Genomic DNA, 25026 nt, shown 5'->3' with positions numbered 1-25026 from the left:
ATGTTGCCCAGGACACACCTCGCATTCTGTGGAGATACAACATATTAGTATCATTATTTCTAATGAAGTGACCTTCCTGGAAGAGCCTCTGGATGGTGGCCTGGTGGCAGGCTGTTGTGGATCCTGTGCTCGTGGTTTTCGGACGTGAAGGTCCTGTCCTCCATCAAACTGCAGCACCGACTCCACGATGGATCGCTGATGCGTCCGTTCAGGCCTGCAGCAGGAAGCTGCTCTGCAGTATTCCCTCAGATCTTCTGTGGTGACGGTCTTCAGGTTTAATGGAGGTTTCACCGGCCAACATTTCATCAACCCTGATTTCTTTCTCGTCTATCATGAGTGATCCTCCGTGGTTAACCACTCATCAAAAGTCATTCCCCCAGAACATCAAAGTTTACACAAAACATGCTAACTGAAGCTTCAACTGACAAATAACAGTTGCACAAAATCTCCCTGCTATTTTGAGTGCATTCTGAACACTGATCACTGCGCTATGGTTCCACACAGAGTACCCTCAACCAATCAGAAGGCCTGTTTTCATCTACCCGTATTATAACATATATACATATATATATATATAGGAAATAGTAATTTGAGTTATGAATCATTGGCTGACTTTTAGGATGATGAGTTCTTCATCTCTCCTTTTTCTCAAATCATCTTCCTTGTTTTTCTGTGTTTAAACCCGCTGTGATTGGTTAGCTGGTAAAATAATGAGCTGACATTTCCTTCATCAGCTTTAAATGTTACATCAGGTTAAGATTTGATCAGGTGTGGAATATAAACACATGAAGTCCTGTGAGTAGGAATGCTGTGTTTAAAGTTGTGACAACGCAGCCATCTGATTGGTGACAGGTGTTTTACAGGTGCATTCTGGGATCAGGTGATTGTGTTTAACGTAGATCACTTGGTGTAAACTCTGCGTCACTTATTGGTCTCAATGGTTGTGACTCATGAAGCTATTCTACTAATCATTTCATGTTTTTAAGTTCTAAACTCTTTGTTTGTTTTGTGTTTGAAAGCAAAGGAACTAAAGCTAAAGTCCGATAAATAAAGTGAGGTAGAAAGACTCAATAAAGAATAAATGTACTTACATTCCACTCAGATGACTCACTGAAACATACTCAGATACTTCAGCCAAAGTCAAATAGTACTTTAGATTGAAAATAAAAGTAATGCTACTTGTTATTATGAATCATTGTGTTCGTCACAGCAGAAAATAGAAACAGTGTGTAAACGCCCTTTGTTTGTCTCCTTCATTCTGAAGACACGTGTCCCCGGAGGACGCTTCATTCTGACTCTAGCTCCGGGGAAAGCAGAGCGGGAGGAACCGGCCGGTCCCGTCCGACAACACGTAACCCACGGTGACGAGAGAGGGAGGGACACCTGAGAGGGGCGTCGGCTTCAGTCTCACCTGCACCTACAAGTGGACTCTATGAGGACGCTCATCGACAGAACGACACTCAGAGACAGAGAGACGGACAGAATGGCCTCTACATGGATTGCAGAGAAAATGGGTGAGTAGAGATGTGGGGCCGTGGGGGGGTAAGACATGGTGCGATTCGGATGGGATATTACAAGAGGGAGTTTTAGTGGAACATCTCAGAGATATTGTCCTTTTATGACTCACTTATTAAGGATCCATGACGACACACCTCTTCAGACTAAACCTCCACTAACACACTAACACACTGTAGACCTTAAACTGGACTTATAATGGCTCTTATCTATAACAAGTGATGATGAAGATGATGATAATGATGATGATGATGAAGATGATGATGATGATGATGATGATGCAAACTAGATTAATGGTTAGGGGGGCTCTCTGGATGTTGGGGTTGAAACAGCTGCTTCAAAGAAGCTCGAGTTTTGTCAGTGACATGACCTTCTCATCGGTGATTAGGAGGACACATTCTGGAAAGATGCGTGACCACCAGGGGGCGACTCCTTTGGTCCTGTAGAAGTCTATGAGAAAATGACTCTTCAAACCATCTAGTAAGTGATGGTCCATGTAGGTCAAACAGACCAAGCAGGTTGTCCCTTGGTTGAAGATCAATCTGTCAGTAAAAGTAACTGTAGGCAAACAATCTGGTTTAACTTTACCCAGTTAGGAGAAACCGCTCGATGGAGCTTCAGGTAGTCTCATCCTCTGAGATAAACCCCACCCCTCTGGTGCTCCAGCTGGGATGAATCAAACACTCCTGGTTTGACTCTGACTCTGTGGTGGCGTTTGTCCTGCAGGAGACATGGTAGAGGATGCAGTGAAGAAGGCTCTCGGAAAGGAGGACAAGGACAAGGAAAAAGACAAAGGAGGGATAATCTCCAAGATCTTTAATAGAGACGACGACAAGAAGAAGAAGAAGAGCGAGGACAAAGACAAGAAGGAAGGCTTCTTCTCAAAGATGTTCGACAGAGACGCCGGTGAGGACAAGAAGAAGGAGAGTAAATCTGGGTTCTCTGGTCTCTTCAGTGAGATGGAGGGAGCTACGTCTGCAGGAGGCCACGACGGAGACAACATGGGCGGAGGAATGACACCTCAAACCGTACAAATAAATGATGGAGGTACGTGATGTTCACAGCTGCCTGATCAATAATCAGAGTGTGACAGCTGTTTCATCGAATCTAATGAAATCAATGAAATTGAAAAAAAGAATAGCTTGTTTCATGACTTTTTGTTTTAAAAATCTGACCAGGAAACGTAAACTAATTCCACCAATCATCATCTTCCTGTTTATGTTTCAGATTTGTTAAATGATCTGATGGAAGTGGCCGAAGAAACGTCAAGAGAGAATTGAAGACATCCTGACCTCTGAAAACATATAAACATATAGATACATATATTTCTACATATAGTTATGTATATTTCACATTTATTGCTTATTATTTCTCTTAAAGAACCTCTTCCTGCTTCAGAGTCCGGAGGCAGAGAAACGTAAGATGAAGTTTGTGAATAACGTGAAAGGGACGGTTCAACATGACGCAATCTATTAAATCAGATTTAATGTCACAGAGGATTCAACGGACATTGTGTCTGTGGTTTGGTGTCTCCAGAGGATATCCAGGAATAATAGAGATTAGCCTTAGCTTAGCATAAAAGCAGGTGGAAGTGGCTAGCCTGGGTGTGTTCATGTGTGAAGGTTTCTAGTAAAGAACTAAACTGTTCCTTAAGTTACCAATGCTAGGTGAGCTAACAGCTACACACTGTTAGCATCACTCAGGATATTTATTGATTGGTTAACTTTGTCTTCATGAGACTACGGCTCATGTTGGATCTATTAGCTGGTCAATGTCTTATGATACTGTGAGCATCATATTTTGTTGCATTTTGTGTGTGTGTTTTATGTTAATGAGGCAAAAACATTTGAAATATAACAGTAAAGGATGAATATGTTCTGAGTAATACCTGCGTTTTTAGGAACGTCAGCTTAAGCAGTAAATTGATGGTCTGGGGGTAAATTAACTTAAATGAAATTGTACGTCTTTTTACCTGTGTAGATATAAAATAAAGAATTTATAAAACAATGTCCTTAAAACGGAGTGATTGCACAAGTGCTGGATGAACAGATGTTTCATCTTTTGGATTATGTTCATGTTTATTACTACTGACACATGGATGCAGCAGGAAAAGTTTCATTTATCAGAAGAGAGAATGAAAGTCTTTATTCCTCTTTGAAGAATAGCCACTGATAGAAACAAAATGCATTTTATAAAACACAAACATACATTTGTTTGCAGATGAGCGCCTTTTATATTTATATGACATTTTTCCAATGTTTTTTTATGATGTGTAATCGTTACTTGAAAAAGGTTGTTTATACATCTTTTATTGGGCAGTAAATACAAAAGGAGACAGGAGACAAGGACAAAGCGAGAGGCCTCAAGTGAGGAACGTTCACACGGCTCGCTGGTTTGAGCTAACGTAAGATGGGTGATAACGTCAACTTTTAACCCAACAACCTTCCTCAATCAGCCAATGAAGACGACCTTCACCGCTAGTAAAGCTAGTTAGCTAACGTTAGCTGCTTAGCTTCATCAGTCGGCCGAAGGTCGAGCAGCGTAAACTCCCGACTGAGGGGGACGCTGTTTTCGTCGCACAGGCAGTCGCTCCGGACGGTGAGGACGAAGGTTTTCCTCGGGAGGGAGAGGAGGATCCGGATTCTCTCCGCTGCCACCTGGACGTTCTTCACCTCGGAGCCTGGAGCTGAGATACAAGTAGGAGATACTTTGTGAACTCTATAACCTTTGCTTTACTGACCACTCACAAGCCCCCTGGAAACATCTCGGCAGGAGTCCCACCTGAGATCCTGCTGAGTTTATCGGGCGGGGCCTCCAGGATCTCCTGAAGAGGAACCGGAGGAACCTGAACGCACACCTGGCGGCTGCCCCGGCCACTCACAGTCAACACACCCGGCCTGCAACACACACACATAAAACTATTTTAAGGTCTACTTTAAAAAGGTTGAGCCCCGCCCACTCACAAAGATTGAACTGCTCAAATAATTACTGAAGGTCCTTAAGACAAGTAATTGATGTTTCATCACATTCATGATGATGTCATTTTTAGGGCCCAAGCACCGGTGTAGCCAGGCCGAGAAGACCCTCATAAAAATATGATTCATCATTTTTAATTCAACTTTTAGGGGCTTTATCATTCATCAACTCCCAAAATCTGGCATGCATTTCAGGCTCTTGTAGGAATGAAGAAATGTCTTCATTGCGCTCTTTAGAGTTAATTCTGCATATCTTGACATAACTTTCTTTTTGAAAAACATTTGTTGACATATTATTTTACATTTTTCCAAAATATGTTTTAAACCTACATTTTTTGTATTTGGACTTTTTTTAACAATTTTTGGACCTTACATATTTTTATTATTTTTAAAAACATTCAACGTAAACATTTTTGACATTTTTTTCATCAGAACCTGAGAGTCCGTTATTATTGATATATTGATATATTGGTATTGATAAAGGGGCCGTGCTGTGGGGATGATTTGGTGACTGAGGTGTGTGGAGGTGATTGTGAATGGTTGTTTGTCTCTGTGCAGCCCTGCGATTGGCTGGCAGCTGATCCATGGTGTACCTGTCTCTCGCCCCAAGTTTGACTCCAAATGTCACATAAAAAAAAGAATCCATAAAATCTTTTTAATGCGTTTTTTTTTAGGATTTTAGGCTTTTTTTAATTTGGATTATTCTTCAAAACTTTTTTGACCTACTATTTTTGTATGTTTTGAATTCATGGGTAATAGTTTTCACCTAACGTATAATCATTTTTGACATCTTTTTTTTCCTGCATGAAATTTTTTTGACCTAGCATATTTGTACCTTTTTTCAAAACGCTTTTCAACCACATGTATTTGGACGTTTTAAAAAAAACGTTAGACCTGATATTATTTGAGCTAATATTTTGTTACCTTTTTTATTTAGTTTGTTTTAACATATTTTGACTATATTTTCAAAACTTTTTCTGACATAAAATATTTAAACTTTTTTTCATGACATTTTTAGTCCTAATATTTTAGCAGTAGTACCTGTAGTAGTACCTGAAGTAGCTGTAGAAGTATAGGAGTAGTACCTGAAGTATTAGCAGTAGTATCTGTAGTAGTACCTGAAGTAGCTGTAGAAGTATTGCAGTAGTACGTGAAGTATTAGCAGTAGTACCTGAAGTAGTACCAGAAGTAGCTGTAGAAGTATAGCAGTAGTACTTGTAATAGTACCTGAAGTATTAGCAGTAGTACCTGTAGTAGCGGCGTACAGTGGTGTTGGGCAGGCAGCGGTAACACGGCCTGTAAATACCGTTGGCGTCGGTATCAAGTTCTGTGGAGCAGCGACCGCAGCCGGTGTAGGTGATGTCACCGCTCAGCGCCGCTAGGATACCATCGAGCGGCGTGGAGCTGTCCAGGACCGGCTGAGGTGCATTCTGGGAAGGCGGAGAGTCTTGGAAGTGGAAAGCATAGACCTGGACCCTGAGCTCCGCGTCACCTGATGGGAGGACACCGTAAGAACTTCCTCCCGATGTCATGACTCAGCCTCAATTAACCATAAGGGGTCGGAGAATTAAAGTTTGGTTCTTATACTTTTTAGCATATGTGTGCTCTAACTTTCTTCAGGTGTACCTTCAGGGTACAAATATATGTCCTTTTTAATCTTGATATGTGTGTGGTGATTGTTCATTTTTAATCTCACTGTGCTGCAAATTTTTACTACCTATACTGTTTAATACCATGACATTTTATTCAGGCCTTCTTAATGCCCCATCCTTTTTTTCTAACATCACCAAAGGTTTGATATTTGTGGTTTTATAGAGTAAAAGGCAGAAAGCTTCCGTTTAACGGGTCTCAAAGCTTCAGATTTAAACAAATGGTGAATTCATTACCACATTTTCATCAGCTGTTCAACTCACCGCTGTATTTCTGAGACAGCAGCGTGTCAAGGTCCAGTTCCAGGCTGCCACCGTTTGGGAAGGGTGGCGGTCTGATGAAGTCCAGCACCCGGCGGTCGGTGGGATCCAGAGGCCGGGCCGAGCTCCAGGAGGTGGAATGCAGCTCCGCCAGGTTGGAGGTCGAGCTCTCCCTGACTAAGAGGAACCGAAAGTCCCAGACAGCCGCTGGACCACACCGAGGATTTTATCAGGGGATTTTGGTGAATTAGTGTCTTCACACGTATGCGTTGGTGTTTTTTGTACCTCGGTCTCGGGTGAAGCGAGGCAGCCAGTCCACAGCTGCTCCCCACAGCAGTAGCTCCCCCTGCTGGCCGAGCGGCTGCTCCACGGTCAAAACGGCGTGCAGCTGAACCGCTGACCTGAAGCGAGAATCCGCCTCACTCCTCCAAGCTAACAAGCGTCCAATTCATTAACACCAGTCACCAAAAAGGTCAAAACTTCAGCTTATTCAGGCTAAGTGTATAAAGGTATTTTATCTGTAAAGCCCTTCTCTTTGTTTATAGATCACTCCGACATTTGTGCAGCTCTTATTCTGTCTCGATTTCCTCTGAAGTTTTTCCCATAACAGGTAAAAAGTGTGTTTTCTTCCCGATCTGATAGAATCAAAACAATGTCTGCAGCGTGTCATTAGAAACAGAACACTGCATTACCCATTGTCAAAAGGACATCCCGAGTTTCTCCACAATAGTAGACAGAGGACGTTGTATGCCAATAAAGTTTTTTATTCACATCCTTCCCAAGCCGTAACGTGCAGGTGCTCACAGGTGCAACCGCTCCCACCAGGCGTAGCCCACCAACTCCCGATTACTCCACTAGGTGAGACATTTATACACCTGGGTCCCACCAATTCTAGGGCCCTAATCACATGGGGATAATAATGACCATTAACATGGGATACTTGTGCAGACCCGGTCTTACTAGATTGCCTACCCCATTTCCCTCTGTTAACAGCTCTTATCATAACACCGTACACATCCACCAATAATTCTAACGATGATTATGGAGCAAACCTCACTAACCCCACACAATTTACCCCCTCCTTTGCCACCACACTTGGTTTCTCCCACTACCCACAATGCAACAGCACAGGAATAAAGCACTGAGAAACAACCCTGTCAATCTTTTATTTGAAGTCAAGATGGCCGCCCCATGTCTGCTGACGTCAGGTGAGAAGGGGTAACCAGGGGTCACAGAGAACAGAGGGTGGCTCTGTGACACTTCTTCCTCCTTCTGCAGACGACCACTGTCGTCCCAAGTGTCAACGCTCCACCCCTCCACGAGCTGGGGTCACCAACCCATTTTAGTTATTTTCCTCCTCTGGGATCCGCGACAAAAAATCAGCCACCTTGTTCCTGGCTCCCGGGCAGTATTGCACAGTAAACTGGTAGGGCTGGAGAGAGAGAGACCATCTTGTTATCCGGGCATTAGAGTCTTTCATGCGGTCCAACCACTGTAGAGCCCGATGGTCGGTTTCTAACACAAAGGGTCTTCCCAACAGGTAGTACCGTAGTGAATCCGTGGCCCATTTGATGGCCAAGCACTCCTGTTCCACTGTCGAATAACGGGTTTCCCGAGGGAAGAGTTTACGACTCAGGAATGCCACCGGTCTGCGGTCTCCGTCCACTTCCTGTAGTAACACCGCCCCCAGTCCGACTCCAGAGGCATCCGTCTGCAGAATGAATGGCCTCTGGAAATCTGGGCTAAGCAAAACGGAATCTCCACATACTGCCTCTCGTAAGTCCTGGAAAGCTCGCTCACCCTGCTCCGTCCAGACCACCTTGTTGGGCGCGGTGGCTTTTGTGAGATCTGTAAGCACAGAGGCCCTGCCAGAAAAATTAGGTATAAACCTCCGATACCATCCCAACAAGCCCAGAAAAGATCTCACCTGTTTCTTAGTTGTCGGAGGTTGGTAACTTCGAATGGCCTCTATCTTCTCCTGCTGCGGCCGAATGACTCCTCCTCCAATCACAAATCCCAAGTAGCTGATCTCTCTCTTGGCAATTGTACCCTTCTTTGGGTTGATGGTAAGACCGGCTGCCTTAATTCTTCCCAAGACTTGCCGCAAATGTTGACAGTGTTCTTCCCAGGTCTCACTGAAGATGACCACATCGTCCAGATATGCGGCCGCAAACTCCCTGGTGCCCTGCAGGATCTGGTCCATCAAACGTTGGAAAGTCGCTGGTGCCCCCTGCAGTCCAAATGGCATAACCCTGAATTGAAATAGCCCAAATGGGGTTCTAACCGCTGTCAGTTCCTTGGCTCTGGCAGTTAAAGGGACCTGCCAGTACCCCTTGCATAAGTCTATGGTGGATAGATATTTGGCTCTGCCCAGTCTTTCCACTAATTCATCGATTCTTGGCATTGGATAAGGGTCTACCTTAGACACGCTGTTCAGATGTCTGAAGTCAATGCAAAATCTAAGGGTACCATCCTTTTTGGGGACTAGAACAATGGGGCTACACCACTCACTAAGGGATGGTTCGATCACCCCCATGGAGAGCATAATATCCAGTTCATCCTTCAGCACTGGCACCAGGCGTTCAGGGATCCGATAACTCTTCTGGCGGGCGGGAGTTATCTCCCTAAGGATTACATCATGTAGCACCAAGTTAGTACACCCCGGTTTCTCCTGAAACAGCCTGGGATCCAGCAGTTGCTTTATCTGGCTTCTTTGAGGTGGCTCTAGATGGGATATATCAACAGTTTGTGGGGTGGAGCTGGTGGGGAAGTACTGCTCTGTTGGTTCTTCTTCCTCACCGACCACTCGAACAAACAGTTGTACGGCCCCGGTCTCCTTCCTGGGGTGGAACTCTTTCAACAAATTAATATGGAAGTTTTGAGTTTTCTTACCCCGCTCTGGCATGGAGATTGCGTAGGTCACTCTACCCGTTCTCCGCAGCACCTCATAGGGTCCATGCCATTTAGCTAGCAACTTGTTCTCTGTGGTGGGTAGCAGCAGCAGCACTTTTTGGCCAGGCTCCAACGATCTCTCCTTTGCCCTTTTATCGTACCAAACCTTTTGGGTTTGCTGGGCTTTGTTGAGGTGTTCCTGGGCCAGTGATGTCATCTCTTCCAGCCGCGCCCTCATTTGGACCACGTAGTGGACCACACTGCACTTTCCATCTTTGGGTCCCTCCCACCGCTCTTTAAGCAGGTCCAAAGGTCCTCTCACCTGCCGGCCATATAATAGTTCAAATGGGGAGAAACCCGTGGAAGCTTGCGGCACCTCTCGATAAGCAAACAACAGATACGGTAACCATTGGTCCCAGTCGGACCCTGACTTGGAAACGAACTTGCGCAGCATGCTTTTGAGAGTTTGGTTGAATCGTTCAACCAAACCGTCCGTCTGGGGGTGGTAAGGGGTGGTCCTAATTGCCCTTATTCCCAACAGCTGGTACACCTGTTTTAACAGCACCGACATAAAGTTCGTACCCTGATCTGTTAAGATTTCACGAGGAATTCCCACTCTGGAGAACAGCTGTACCAGACAGTTAGCTACTTGTCTAGCTTTGATGGTTCTAAGGGGAAAGGCTTCTGGGTATTTGGTGGCATAATCACAGATTACTAAAATATACCGATTCCCATTCTTACTTTTCTCCAGGGGCCCTACTATATCCATTCCCAGGCGACTAAAGGGTGTGTCAATGACCGGCAATGGTAACAAATGTGCCGGGGCCACTCTCCTTCCCGATGTCATCTGACACTCTGTACAAGTATGAACAAACTCTGTTATATCCGTATATATTTTGGGCCAACTGAACCGACTTCCAACCCTTGCTAACGTCTTGGCCTTGCCCAAATGTCCTGCCCAAGGCACCGAGTGGCCTAAAGTAATCACGGTATGGCGCATTGCTTCCGGCACTGCCAATGCTTCAACCGCACCTTTCACCTGATAGAGTATGCCTTTTTCCAAAATGTATTTTTCCTCCATCAAAGCCGATCCACCCTCTTTCCTAACCCCATCTACCACAGACACCTTCTGGAACCAGTCCTGCAAAGTCGGATCATTTCTCTGCATTTCACCTATGTCCTCCGGGATTGTCATATTAACAGCGCAGTCGGGCAAAGGCAGTTCCTCACCTCCCGCTTTCATACTACCCTCAAACTTACACTTCCGCCTTTCTTTTTTTGATTTGCGTTTTTTCTCAACTGGCACATCAAAGTCAACATCTGCAAAAGGCATCTCCTGCAGGTCAGCTATCGCCCTCTGGGCTCGGGTTACTGCATAACAGGGCTGAACTTTGGGAACCAAATCACAAAGAATGGGAAGATCTTGCCCTAGTACTACCTCATGTGGTAACTGGGCCGCCACAGCCACCTCCATCAAAAAAGTCTGGCCCTGCACGGTTATGTACATCTCTGCAGTCGGATACTCCCTCACTTCCCCATGCACACAGCAAACTTTAATGGCCTTCTGGGTACTATATTTATGCACAGGAACCAAGCTGTCACGTACTAACGTCTGAGTGCTACCCGTATCCACTAAGGCTTTAGCCGACTGACCATTCACCAGTACTGGTGTCAATATGTCTGTGGTGCCTGTCTGCCTAGCCTCAGGTGATACAGTGTGTGGCTCGTAAGGGCGACGAACATGACAGACAGCCGAGTGCTTAAGGTTCCTGGATGGACAACTGGGCTTTGTATGTCCTATCTCCCCACAATAGTAACATCTAACTTCCTGCTTCTTAGTTCTATCCCCTTGCTTACCAAAAACACTCCCTATACCTTGGGCATGACCCCCTTCCCCCCCAGACTTACTTGACCACCTTTGACTTCGACCTCCAAAGCTGTGCTGGGTCTCCCGGCGGGCAGCCAGGTATGTATCTGCGAGCTTGGCTGCTTCTTCTGCTGTGGCTGGAGCACGCTCCTTAATCCACACTGCCATGTCAGAGTTTATCATTCGCATGAATTGCTCCAAGATAATAATTTCAGACATCTGCTGAATACTACACGTCTCTGGCTTCACCCATTTTGAGAAGAGATCTTTCAATCGTACATAAAGCTCACGGGGGTTCTCGTCTGGCCGAATCTCTACTGAGCGGAACCTTTGCCGGTAAATCTCTGCATTAATCTCATATTTTATAAGTATGGCCTCCTTCACTTTATCATAGTCCTCAGCATCATTCCCATCCATGGCTACATAGGCCCCACGTGCCTTTCCCGTCAGCAGGGGAACCAGTCTTATCGGCCAATTAGCTTGGGGCCACCGGCATGCCGTAGCCATTCTTTCAAAGGTTGTTAAGAACTGCTCAATGTCGTCCTCTCTGGTCAAGGGGTTTAACCTTGGCTCGATAGTTCCAAACGACGTACCTTCTTCTGTTGGCACTGGGCTTGCAGCGGTAGACACGGCCTGACTTGCCCTTTGGTCCCCTCCGGCCTGGATTTCTCCCACTTGGTGCAGGATTTGCTGGAATTGGTGCTGCATATTTTGCCAACGCTGGTCTTGTTTAGCCATTACTTGCTCCATTCGATCGTCACGGGCAACTTGGGACTGTAGGAGGACTTTAACCAGGCCCGCCAGTTCTGAGACAATTCCCTCTGTTGGGCCCACAGCAGGCGGAGTTACGGCGTCACCCCTACCAACAGCAGCTGGTTCTTGTAACTCCGTAGAGCTGGCCGGCTCCTGCTCCATTCCCCCCTGCTCCTCTGTGCCCGCACCTCGGTCTTGCCTGGTCTTGGGTGGCATAATGATCCCACTTCTGACACCATTTGTCAAAAGGACATCCCGAGTTTCTCCACAATAGTAGACAGAGGACGTTGTATGCCAATAAAGTTTTTTATTCACATCCTTCCCAAGCCGTAACGTGCAGGTGCTCACAGGTGCAACCGCTCCCACCAGGCGTAGCCCACCAACTCCCGATTACTCCACTAGGTGAGACATTTATACACCTGGGTCCCACCAATTCTAGGGCCCTAATCACATGGGGATAATAATGACCATTAACATGGGATACTTGTGCAGACCCGGTCTTACTAGATTGCCTACCCCATTTCCCTCTGTTAACAGCTCTTATCATAACACCGTACACATCCACCAATAATTCTAACGATGATTATGGAGCAAACCTCACTAACCCCACACAATTTACCCCCTCCTTTGCCACCACACTTGGTTTCTCCCACTACCCACAATGCAACAGCACAGGAATAAAGCACTGAGAAACAACCCTGTCAATCTTTTATTTGAAGTCAAGATGGCCGCCCCATGTCTGCTGACGTCAGGTGAGAAGGGGTAACCAGGGGTCACAGAGAACAGAGGGTGGCTCTGTGACACCCATAATTCCACTGTGAAATCGACTAGTGTACCTGTGACCCGCTCACCTGTGCCGATTTCTGTGTGCGTGACCCGCAGCAGAGCGTGGACCAGGGTGTTGACCCTCAGTGACCTCAGGCAGGCGTGGGGGAGGCGGCTCAGGTCCTGAGGTGGGCAGAGGTTCAGAGACACCAGCAGGGGGCGCCGCTCCCGAAGAAAAACACACAGTGACCTCAGAGAGTCAGCGTCGACATGCCGAGGAGCTGCAGAGAGAGACAGAGACACAGAGATTGGGGCGGGTGGGGTTGATTGTGGTTGATTGGGTTGGCGTGGGGTTGATTGGGTTCACTCAGGCCTCAGTTGGGGTCCGTTATACCTGTCGGCGAGGCCGAGGCGGTGACCCGTCCCAGGTTGAGCAGTTTGCTGGTGAAGGTGGACTGCAGCACCGTCTCTCCCCTCCACCTGTCTTCATTCACCTGTAGACCTGAAAGGAGACCAGGGGGGAAGGGATGGCTTTGGTCAACTGATGGAGTCAAAGCCGCCTATATGTGGGGCTCTTGAACTTATAGAATGAAGAAACACTTATGTCAAACTGCATGAACACTGATTTTTTACAAATTGTAAACACATCCCTAAACTCCAAAAATAAGGCTAATTTGGTCTTTGCAACAATGACAAAGATTAGGCGAATGTTAAACCTCCCACAGACAGGTCTGACTCTCAGATGGACAGGAGGACGGACGGATGGACTTACAGGAGGACAGACAGGTCTGACTCTCAGATGAACAGGAGGACGGACAGATAGACTTACAGGAGGACAGACAGGTCTGACTCTCAGATGGACAGGAGGACGGACAGATAGACTTACAGGAGGACAGACAGGTCTGACTCTCAGATGGACAGGAGGACGGACAGATGGACTTACAGGAGGACAGACAGGTCTGACTCTCAGATGGACAGGAGGACGGACAGATGGACTTACAGGAGGACAGACAGGTCTGACTCTCAGATGGACAGGAGGACGGACAGATGGACTTACAGGAGGACAGACAGGTCTGACTCTCAGATGGACAGGAGGACGGACAGATGGACTTACAGGAGGACAGACAGGTCTGACTCTCAGATGGACAGGAGGACGGACAGATGGACTTACAGGAGGACAGACAGGTCTGACTCTCAGATGGACAGGAGGACGGACAGATGGACTTACAGGAGGACAGACAGGTCTGACTCTTAGATGGACAGGAGGACGGACAGATGGACTTACAGGAGGACAGACAGGTCTGACTCTTAGATGGACAGGAGGACGGACGGATGGACTTACAGGAGGACGGACAGGTCTGACTCTCAGATGGACAGGAGGACGGACGGATGGACTTACAGGAGGACAGACAGGTCTGACTCTTAGATGGACAGGAGGACGGACAGATGGACTTACAGGAGGACAGACAGGTCTGACTCTTAGATGGACAGGAGGACGGACGGATGGACTTACAGGAGGACGGACAGGTCTGACTCTCAGATGGACAGGAGGACGGACAGATGGACTTACGAGATTCTCAGATGCTTCAGATTAAGACTGAAGACTTCTGTTTGTTGCCTTTAATTGAACTTTTCACGGTTGCCTGCTACCCTCCGTACATCCCCCAGCGACACCGACCAACTCCAGCTTTACCATGTGAAGCTTTGAGACATCATCAACATTTATGTACCTGTGATGAGCAGAACGTCTCCAGGACTGACGGTCAACGCCCAGAACGCCGCCCGGCGCCACAGCACCACTTTCATCTCCACGCCAGATTGGTCCGTCACCACAATGGACGCCAGAGGGACGGAGGTTCCCCTAGCCGCCCCGGACTTCACCTTTAGTCCAACAAATCAAACGTGTTACCTCCAGCGGATGTGGTGCAAATCATTTAGTTAGAAGAACACAAGGAGGCTTTCAAATTTTTACTCCAGTCGAAATTCTAGCCTCTTATTTTAGCATCAAGTTTTAGGCTAGTTGTGTGTTTGCGTTTGTTCTTCCACTGATTAATAACTCAACACCCAGTCTTCCCCAGAACATGAATCCGCCAAAACCCTTTCATCTAGGGCCACCAGCAGGCCAACTTGTGGAATGTCCCCAATACCTGGAGAAGTAAAGACCTTCATCAGCCTTAGCTGGACTTTGAGTTTTCTGCTAAAGATGTTAGCATGCTACTACGTAAAACCAGCTTGTGAACATTACACCTGCTTCACATCAGCATGTTAGCAGCAAGGATTGTGAAGCATAGCAGTTGTTATTGCTCCATAAACTATTTTTACAGGGGACATATCCTAAACCTCCACTTTGATAGGTCGTCTACACATTTCTACCAACCGCCAAAACAACCTGCGCGGTTTTGATTCCTGGTGAATTATTGGGTGAAACAGACTGTTTTCTCAACATGGGCCCATTTAACGGTCAACTTGCACAGATTGGTCGATTCAGACAGAAAGTGAATACAGGGATATTCACACAGACTATAAGAGAAAAATGCTTCATAACATCACAGCATGAGTTTAAGGTGGAAGCCACAAGTACGAGTCCTAAAACAAGCATGATAGGTCTCCTTTAAAGTCTAAGATAAAAATATATCTGATCTCACCTTCACCTCCTTCAGGTGACAGGGGTGAACCACCGCCACCAGAACCGAGAGCCGGAACCCCTGTTTGTCACATCGGACCAGAAGTGTGGTGGGACCTTGGAGCCCCGCAGGGGGGTTGGTGGGCTCTTTGGTCCTGAGGTTTTCTAAGAGTCTCGCCTTCTTGACACCAGGAGGTTTGGGAGGAGAGCCTCGGGGGGTCCTGGACTCCTGCGGCTCGGCCTCTTGGGAGCAGAGCACTCCGTCCGCGGTGGCCTCGACCACCACGCCCCCTTCCTCCGCCCTCGGGAGCGTGGGGCCGGGTTGGCTAAGGAGCCTGGCGGGGGCTTCGGGTGATGGCGTTGCGGGGCCAAAGAGCTCCGGGGTGCCGGAGGAGACGGACGGAGGTGTTTGGGTGTCCTTAGAGGGGGTTTGAGGAGGCAGGGTCTTCTCCGGGCTGGTGGTGGTCGATTGGCTTCCTCTCAGGATTAGTGCCTGACTCAGCGTCCACGTGGTGAGGTACTGGGTGCGGGCGGACAGGGAAGCGGCGCCAGGCAACGGCCGCTGTTTAGAGCCGCATGGAGGTTCTGGTTTTACTGGTTCTGGTTGAGCTGCAGGAAAACAGCTGTCAAGATACCCAAGAACCGAAGCCGAGCACTGGTCTTCCTGTCCGGCGTCTGGTTCTTCTTCTCTCAGGAATCCTTCTGCAGGTCTGAGATCGCCTTCAACAGCGCTAAGCTTTGCCTCCGCGGTCCGTTCTGCGGGCTGGATTAGACACCTCGACGTGCATCGCTCGGTGTCTTTGTTCTCTCGGTTGCTTGGTTCCTCCAGAAGACCATCTCCAGCTTCCTCTGAAGCACATATATTATATGTATTTTATAGTTATCAATGTAGGTCTCATGTTTGCCCCAAGTATTCCAAACAATGTCCTGTTCTGTCCAACCAAAAATAGTCTTAATCCAGACTCCTTATTTGATCCAATGAAAAAAAAGGTTTACATTTTATTTAATTTATTTAATTGTTTTTTTTACTGACTCCATGCATAAAAACCTATTCAATTGCGCAAAGACTTAGGAAATGTGGCACTTGTGACTATTAAAAGAAATCACTGCAAATGGTTATGGAAATTGAAGTAAAGAAAAACACCATAAAATCAGTGTGAATAAAATGCAATTAGCAACACAGAAGAGTACAGACAGTTTAAAATACGAATAACAACACTGTAAGTAAATGGAACATATTTCCCGTTGGCTCCCTGAACCTCTCACCTGCCGCTGGACTCAGACGGCCGTCCCGCCAGGTGAGCTCCAGGTGTCTCCACTCATCAGGGCGACGCTCCTCCCCCTGCCCCCCACCTGCGGACGCTGAGGAGGGAGCCGGAGCCCCCAGGAAGACGTGAACCGTCCTCCGCTCGCACATGCTGAGGAGCACAAGAACCAAAATTCAATAGTGGCTAAATAATGGATTATTGTGTTTTAACAGGCTCTTTAAAAGTGTTTGTATTTTTATTCATTCAGAAAATAGCGCTGTAGTACCATCTTTATTTATTTACGTCTAACTTCCCCAATTATTGATTATATTTATTTAAATTACATTCCATGTCATTTAGGTAACGTTTTTATCCAAAGCGACTTACAATAAGTGCATTTCACTTGTACATGAACGACTACATTAAATATGATTATTTGGAAACCCCCAAAGTACGCGCTTTTATTTTGAATGCTGAAACCGGATATTCAGAGTGTATAAATGACATCTACTTTCTCGTTAGCTTAAACAACCATAAAACTACCGTAAATGTCAAATAAGAAAAAAAGCAAACGCGTCAGAGATGTAACATTCTCTTTCCATATCTGTTGTGTTCAATTCGCTTCACTTCCTGTGTCTCGTAATCGCGAGAAACGCGACTTTAACGGGTTTAAAGTGGCACGTTCCGCTAACGTGACGTCATGACAGTGGAACTAGTTTGAAGAAGTCTCGTCGTGTCGGTTCTCGCTCGGGCTGAACTACGGCGGGAGGGAGGAGCCGCTTCCGCACCGCACGCGCTACAAGTGCTCGTTTTCACCCCCGAGAGCCTCCAGCGGTCCCCGGCACTCACCTCGGTAAACTCCGGTAAAAGCGACTGAAATGTACCGGTACTTCGGAGGGCGGCTCTCCCGGGCAGCGGGCAGCGTCCTGGCTTCGGGTGTCTCCGCCGCCGACTCGGCTCTCCCCGCGTCCGCCTCCCTGCTGCGGCACCGCGGCTACAGCCAGGCCGCGGATCGGGACGACGACCCGAACTTCTTCGCCATGGTGGAGGGCTTCTTCGACCGCGGCGCCGCCATGGTGGAGGACCAGCTGGTGGAGGGCCTGAGGAACCGGGAGAGCCCGGAGCAGAAGAGGAAGCGGGTCCGCGGGATCCTGCGCATCATCAAGCCGTGTAACCACGTCCTGAGCGTCTGCTTCCCCATCAAGAAGGACAACGGCGAGTGGGAGGTGATCGAGGGCTACCGGGCCCAGCACAGCCAGCACCGGACACCCTGCAAGGGAGGTGAGCCCGGTACCGAGGCGCAGGACGCGCAGCGACCATCACACGACATGCCGAGAAATAAAGACAAAATATACGTTTGTAAAATTTAATAAAACGCCCTCAAATGATCAGAAAATACAGATTTTAAAAATAGTGACTTATTCATTGTAAGTAACCGGTAGAATAGTTAAATTAACACATTGTTGGAGATACTTTAATGAGCTACTAATTTATATTTGTACGCCATACTGGAGAGTTTAATGAAATAAATAACAAACTTCACAGGACCTATTAGAACAATGGGCAACAAATCTGTCTATTTGATCAAATATAATGATCTAATCTAGTCCTCCGTTTCAAGGAGGAGGTTCAACAAACTCTGAGTCAAACCCTAAACTCTGAGTTTTGGGTTCAGAACAGCTGTTTAAATTTGGTTCAATCAACTCTGAGTAGTTTGAGATGAGCTGAAGGCAGCATGAATGGAGCCATGAGACAACGGGTTACCATGGCAACCACCACAAACAATACGTCACCCCTGTTGAGGTGTAAATATTAATGCCAGTGTACGGAGTTTGAACCGTGATCAGAACCAAAGCAACACGCTGCTGCAGCAAAAGACAGAAACAAGGCTTAATATTTAATGTACCTTCTCATCATAAAACACACATGTGACTGATTCACTGTTAGAACACACTACACACAGGCTGAAAACACACACCATGCTCATATTTAACCACTAGAACACTAACCGGTCCAATGGTACTGGACCTATGATGTGTTTTATTCCTCTTTAATGGTTCTCACTGGTTTGTGTCCAGGGAACAAAGACGTTTCCTCACAGCTCTGCAAACAGCAGCTTTACTGATATTCTCCATCATGTTGTAAAGGAAACGTGATACGACACAAAGAATGTGCTGTGATGTGAGAGCACGTCCACGATGGGGGACGTTAGTCATGTGAGGACACGGAGGTTTGGACATATTTGATGGACTGAAGAAAAACGATACCGTTCAAAGTATTTATCTGGAAATGATAATAAATCTGATCAGGGCTCAATATTCTCTCCAACGTTTAACACCCTGTGAAGTAAAACCTCATCAACAGGATCGTCCAGAAAAGGACGTCCATGTTCCAGAAGACACTTTAGTCTTTAACGTAACAGGATCTTATTTTGTTCATATGTGGAAACTGATGATGAATGAATGAGGAAATGAAAGTGCGCTGTGTCATTGGCTGGCTGCTCTCAGGGGGAGGAGCCTGTGAACCCCACCTGCTCCCGAGCAGGTGGGGTTCACAGGCTCCGTTACCATAGCGACTGACCCTGAGCTTCCTGGAAGAGACAAGCAGTTTCCCTCGTCTCAGGGTGAACAAACTGAGTTTACACTAAACGGACTCCTGATCCCAAACTTCAGGCCACGCCCCCTTCTACATCTCCAATGAAAAGAACGCACTAAACCAGTGTCTCAGGTGCTCTGAACCTGTTGAAACGTCATCATGAGGCTCATTGAGCTCCTCCACGTGAGGAGAACATGATCCATTCAGTACAGGTTTAAAGTCCAGGGAAAACTAGATCTTAAGTTAATTGAAAGAACATTATTTATATTTGCAGTCACATATGTTCTTAGTTACGGGTCAAGAAATAATTACTCATGTTTAATAGTTTCAGTCATCAGGGAGTTCATGAATCTGTTCATTTAAACGCTGTTATGTTACTTTGTCTGAATTATGTGTTTTAACATTCTCAGACTTTTGTTCAAACATGTTCTGCTGACAGCAAGCTTGTTGACCTCATTTCTCGGTACAGCTTCTGGTCTACGTAGAATAATTCATGTTATATAATGTAATAAAATGGTTAATATGGTACAACGTGGTATCAGTACTAGAAGTAGAAGATCCTCTCTTCTGTCCTCCTGAGGACGGTGGATGCTGTTTCTTCTTTCAGGGAAGAACAACCACAAATATTTAAACTAGTTTGCAAAAATATATTCAGTCTTTGTTCTTGTCCCTTTTTTCTATTCACAGAAATTCAATTTGCTTGATTTAATGATTCTACTTTTTAAGATTAATTAAGAGCCAAACTCACTTTAGATTTTAACTGGTTTAAAAATGAATAGTGGTTGGTATAACCAGGCTGTAAATGTACAGCTAAAGGTTCTGTTTAGTCCCGGTGGAGCAGCTGGACTGGAGGTCCTGGTCTTCAGTTCTGAACCTGTGTTCCAGGGATCCGGTACAGCAGCGACGTGTCTGTGGACGAGGTGAAAGCTTTGGCCTCGCTCATGACCTACAAGTGTGCTGTAGTCGGTGAGTAGACACACAGGACCTCTTTATTTCTACAAAGGTAACAGGTAGCAAGGGAGCACATCTCGAGGAGGGGGGGGGGGGGCTCATTAGCATTTAAAGGAACAAGCGTGTAAAAAGGGTTTTAAATGAAACTTGTGGTATTTTGACCAAAGTACATTACAAGCATTTCATTAAGACCTGAAGGAACCAGATCAACTCATGATGGGTAACAAAGCAGGAATGTCCCATTAAGCAGGCCGGTCCTCCCAAAGGCACATGGATAAGTTGACACACACACACACATTGTATTTAAAGTCAGAACTGGGTCATCAACAAGGTTTTATAGGTCAATGAATGTTACTTTTGATGAATAACGGTAAACATCCAATACAAATAGTCCTAATCCAGACTCAATAATATAAATGTTTAAAAATGAGCTGGTTGCTTTTTTCTTGTATTATTAAAGCTGCTGTTACAATAAAGTGATGTGTTCCAGATGTTCCGTTTGGTGGAGCCAAAGCTGGAGTGAAGATCAACCCGAGGAACTACTCTGTAAGTTTGACAAATGCTGGGAGTCATTGGGAGGAGGGAAAGACCACAGAAGAAGAAGTCACGCTAACATGACACAACGTTTAGTGTTATTTAGATATTTAAATGTGTTTTTAGGACAACGAGCTGGAGAAAATAACCCGGAGGTTCACCATCGAGCTCGCCAAGAAGGGCTTCATCGGTCAGTCCTGATTCATCTTATGAAATGGATTCGTGTTAAAAATAACGGGTCAAACCTCCGATGTTACCGTAGAATAATAAACTTGTGTCCTCAGGACCCGGCATCGACGTTCCTGCTCCCGACATGAGCACCGGGGAGAGGGAGATGTCCTGGATCGCAGACACCTACGCCACCACGCTGGGCCACAACGTGAGTCTCTGGGGACGCCGCTCACACCAGGAGACCAGGAGGACGCTTCTGACCGCGTCGTTTTTCTCCCACTGTCCCTCCAGGATATCAACGCCTACGCCTGCGTCACCGGGAAGCCCATCAGCCAGGGGGGGATCCACGGCCGCATCTCCGCCACCGGCCGGGGGGTTTTCCACGGCATCGAGAACTTCATCAACGAGGCGGCTTACATGAGCCAGCTGGGTCTGAGCCCCGGCTTCCAGGACAAGACCTTCATCATCCAGGTACCAGCCGCCGGACGCCATCAAGCGCTCACCCATCACTTATTGTCTCTATGCCCCCCCCCCCCCCCCCCCTGGTCCGACCCAGAGTCCACCCAGAGTCCACCCCCCCCCCAGGTCCTGGATTGATTCACAATGGGTGAATAGGTTTGTATTATAATCCTCTCGGTTCATTCGGACACAAACCGACAAACATTCATCCGCCACTGAAAATAGTCCCGAACAAAGTCCCTCTTTCTTCTGTTTGAGGAGCCGGACCGGTGGAACCGGTAAGAACCAGTCGGGGCCAGGTTGTTGTTTACTAAAAGGTCTCCTCCTCTGACTGAAGGGCGTTGTGGTTCAGTCAGGGGGGGCGAGGGGGGGGGCGGGGACTCGCGTTAAATGAGTCATTAAGTCAAACAGGATTAGCATTACACATTTAAAAATGACTCATTCTTTTATTGTGCTGGTTTTCAAGTGGTCTTGAGAAAGACGCCTTTTTAAATCTTTAATCCCACCGTTAAAACACCCACAATGCAACAGGAAAATCAAGAGCTGTGTGAGAAGGTGGACCTTAGCGCCCAGGCTGTGTTTGCTAGCAGCTCTGTGAGGCTGTACCTGAGCTAAATGCTAACGTCAGCTGACTTGTACAATGTTCATTGTCCTAGCTTAGCGTGTTAGCATGCTTATGCTAATTATTTTATTCTATTTAATGAGTTAATTCTATTTATGTATTTGGCCACAAACGACTGACAGACTGCAACAATGGAAACAACAGTTTATGGTGCGTTTACGGTGTGAATAGTAATGTTCTGTGTCTGCAGGGTTTGGGTAACGTGGGTCTTCACTCCATGCGCTACCTTCACCGCTCGGGGGCAAAGTGCGTCGGCATCGGGGAGATGGACGGAAACATCTGGAACCCCAACGGCATCGACCCCAAAGAGCTGGAGGACTACAAACTGGTCAGTACTTTGACCAATAAGACTTCAGTAGCACAAAGGAACAGAGCTCCACCTGCTGGTTATTGGTGATACTACAGCAAAGACCCGTTTTACCTTCTGGATGTAATCCGTTATAATATAGATATAATCATTAGTGAGGTCACAATCAGGTTCCTCCTCCAGGAGCACGGGACCATCGTCGGGTTCCCCAACGCAGCTCCGTACGAAGGACGCATCCTGGAGGCGGACTGTGACATCCTGATCCCAGCGGCCAGCGAGAAGCAGCTGACCAAGAGCAACGCCCACCAGATCAAGGCCAAGGTAGCGATCAATAGCCACCACCTGATCACCTGATCAGTCTGATGACAGATGGGATCTTTCTGGGTCCTGTCTTTCTTGTAGAATCAGTTTTCCTGGATTACTCTTTGAAGAATGTTTTTTTTGCTGAACACGTAATCGCTGGTAACCTGGAAGGAAAAGCCCCGTTTTTTCCCATCATGCCTCAGTAACTGACCCAGGGTCTGCGGTGCTTTAGATCATCGCAGAGGGAGCCAACGGCCCGACGACGCCTGAAGCCGACCGCATCTTCCTGGAGAGAAACGTCCTGGTGATCCCGGTCAGTGGCCCACGCCTCCTTCTGGTTCCTCTCCTCGTCTCCTTCTTTCGTCTCCTTGCTCTCTCTCATCTCCTCCCCCCTGGTCTCCTCTCTCAGGACATGTACCTGAATGCGGGCGGGGTGACGGTGTCGTACTTCGAGTGGTTGAAGAATCTGAACCACGTCAGTTACGGCCGGCTCACCTTCAAATACGAGCGAGACTCAAACTACCACCTGCTGAGTGAGTGACCCTGAGGCCTATTGATCGCTGATCGATCCGCTCAGAGAGCGTGACCCTTCCTCCTCTCCTCCTCTCCTCAGTGTCTGTTCAGGAGAGTCTGGAGAGGAAGTTTGGGAAGCATGGCGGCGCCATCCCCATCGTCCCCACCTCCGAGTTCCAGGCGCGGGTCGCTGTGAGTCCTAGTAGTAGTAGTACCACCACGTATACTACTACTACTACTACCACCATGTATACTACTACTATTATTACCACGTCTTCTTCTGTGGTGAATTATGTTTTGTTTTCAGGGAGCTTCTGAGAAAGACATCGTCCACTCTGGGTTAGCTTTCACCATGGAGCGCTCTGCCAGGGTAACACACACACACACACACACACACATGTGTACATACACACACACACACACACACATACATATACACACACATGTGTACATACACACACACACACACACATACATATACACACACACACACATACATACACACACACACGTGTGTGATGTAGAATCTGTTACTTTATATAAGACTGCTTTCATCCCTCCTTCTCTACGTCCTCCCTCTTTGCCTCCTTCGCTCCCTCCTTGCCTCCTTCTCTACATCCTCCCTCCTTCTCTACGTCCTCCCTCCTTGCCTCCTTCTCTACATCCTCCCTCCTTCTCTACGTCCTCCCTCCTTGCCTCCTTCTCTACGTCCTCCCTCCTTGCCTCCTTCTCTACATCCTCCCTCCTTGCCTCCTTCTCTACATCCTCCCATGCAGCAAATCATGAGGACAGCCAACAAGTACAACCTCGGTCTGGACTTGAGGACGGCGGCGTACGTCAACGCCATCGAGAAGGTCTTCAAGGTGTACAACGAGGCCGGCCTCATCTTGACCTAAAGACGCGTCTCTACTCGTCTCCTGAGCCTCTGGAGGACGTCTTCAACACAAAGTCCAGTGTTTACAGCTCTTTGAATGTATCTCTGTCGCCTCCTTCTTCAACCAAAGAACCTTCTGGTTTCACAGCTTTCGTCTTGTTTTTCTGACTCTGGGACCTGAACATAAAGCCATTGTTTGGATTATTGATCTATATAGATATGTAATCAGTGGTGATTGATCAATATCTGATCTCATGTGTCCACTTGGTGAATGTTGTTACTCCTTGTGTTTACGTGGGACTGTTAAAGGGTTATTATGGGATGTTGCCGTGTGTCACTTCAGTTATGATCTTGTATCTTATGTGTAACATAAAGAGAGGAGACGAATAAGCACTGAGCTACAAATGAGGTCACAAGAGCCGCGTTGCCGTGACAACCGGTGTCAGCTTTTTATCATTTTCATAATCTAAAAGATGTGAAATGTGTCTCCTGATCCCTTTGTCTTTTGGGACTAAATCAATTTTTACAACAAACGCGTTAAACAATTTCTTTCTTTTTTTTTTAGGTCAGAAATAAATTATTTTCAAGAAAAAAGTTAAGAAAAAACAAATCTATTTTTGAATATTCTTAAACGAGCTTTAATCCCTGCAGTAACTTCATATTTTGTATTTTTGATTTCACTAACGTTTGCGTTGCCACGGTGACGCTGTGTTTCTCTTCGTCAGCTCTCGTTTGTTAATCTTTTTTTATGCCTCTATTCAAATGTTACAGCAGAAATAAAGCACAAATAAAAGTCACATGGTCAAGTGTTGTTGATAGTTTGTCGCTTATTTTCAGTGAAACTAATCTAAATATGTAAGTAATCATCTTTAATGTTTGTTTCGTGATGTTTTTTATTTGATTGTCAAACCTCTGAACATTTGATGTTTTGAAATGATCAAATGATGCCTTTTGACTTACATCTCATTATATTGAAATAATGACTATATTCTTATTGAGCTTCTATTCAATCTTTATCAATAAATCTTTCAAATAATTTCGACTTTATTTTGAGCTAAAACATCTTTGTAGTTAATATTTCACATAGAACAATATGAATGCAAATTTTAATATCAGTCTTTTTAATGTGGTTAAAGTGGGCGGGGCTCTG

General features: G+C 46.5%; 3 protein-coding genes across 3 annotated transcripts; 2 read left to right on the top strand and 1 right to left on the bottom strand.

Moving 5' to 3' along the window:
- The first annotated feature begins 1370 nt into the window (after positions 1-1370).
- On the top strand, positions 1371-3477 carry LOC119213934 (nipped-B-like protein B). Its single transcript, XM_037465187.2, has 3 exons — positions 1371-1514; positions 2242-2562; positions 2743-3477. Exons 1-3 carry the CDS (start codon positions 1433-1435, stop codon positions 2793-2795), a joined length of 456 nt encoding a protein of 151 aa, XP_037321084.1. The 5' UTR covers positions 1371-1432; the 3' UTR covers positions 2796-3477.
- Positions 3478-3614: 137 nt separating this feature from the next.
- shld2 (shieldin complex subunit 2) lies at positions 3615-16717 on the bottom strand. Its single transcript, XM_062566711.1, has 10 exons — positions 16567-16717; positions 15323-16173; positions 14408-14558; positions 13072-13179; positions 12764-12958; positions 6686-6832; positions 6404-6607; positions 5739-5982; positions 4297-4412; positions 3615-4201 (listed from the first exon to the last, which is right to left on the bottom strand). Exons 1-10 carry the CDS (start codon positions 16715-16717, stop codon positions 4002-4004), a joined length of 2367 nt encoding a protein of 788 aa, XP_062422695.1. The 3' UTR covers positions 3615-4001.
- A 385-nt stretch (positions 16718-17102) lies between these two features.
- On the top strand, positions 17103-24687 carry LOC119213933 (glutamate dehydrogenase, mitochondrial-like). The gene is made up of 13 exons (XM_037465185.2): positions 17103-17828; positions 20028-20108; positions 20584-20639; positions 20754-20817; positions 20912-21006; positions 21090-21269; positions 22070-22207; positions 22370-22507; positions 22722-22802; positions 22899-23022; positions 23103-23194; positions 23310-23372; positions 23779-24687. The coding sequence occupies exons 1-13, from the start codon at positions 17426-17428 to the stop codon at positions 23896-23898; spliced, it is 1635 nt and encodes a 544-aa protein (XP_037321082.1). The 5' UTR covers positions 17103-17425; the 3' UTR covers positions 23899-24687.
- Positions 24688-25026: the final 339 nt, after the last annotated feature.

The sequence above is a fragment of the Pungitius pungitius genome, chromosome 13 (genome assembly GCF_949316345.1).
Source record: "Pungitius pungitius chromosome 13, fPunPun2.1, whole genome shotgun sequence".
NCBI classification, from domain to species: domain Eukaryota; kingdom Metazoa; phylum Chordata; class Actinopteri; order Perciformes; family Gasterosteidae; genus Pungitius; species Pungitius pungitius.
The sequence above is the reverse complement of the archived record's forward strand: the minus strand, read 5'-3'. Positions and strand labels throughout refer to the sequence as shown.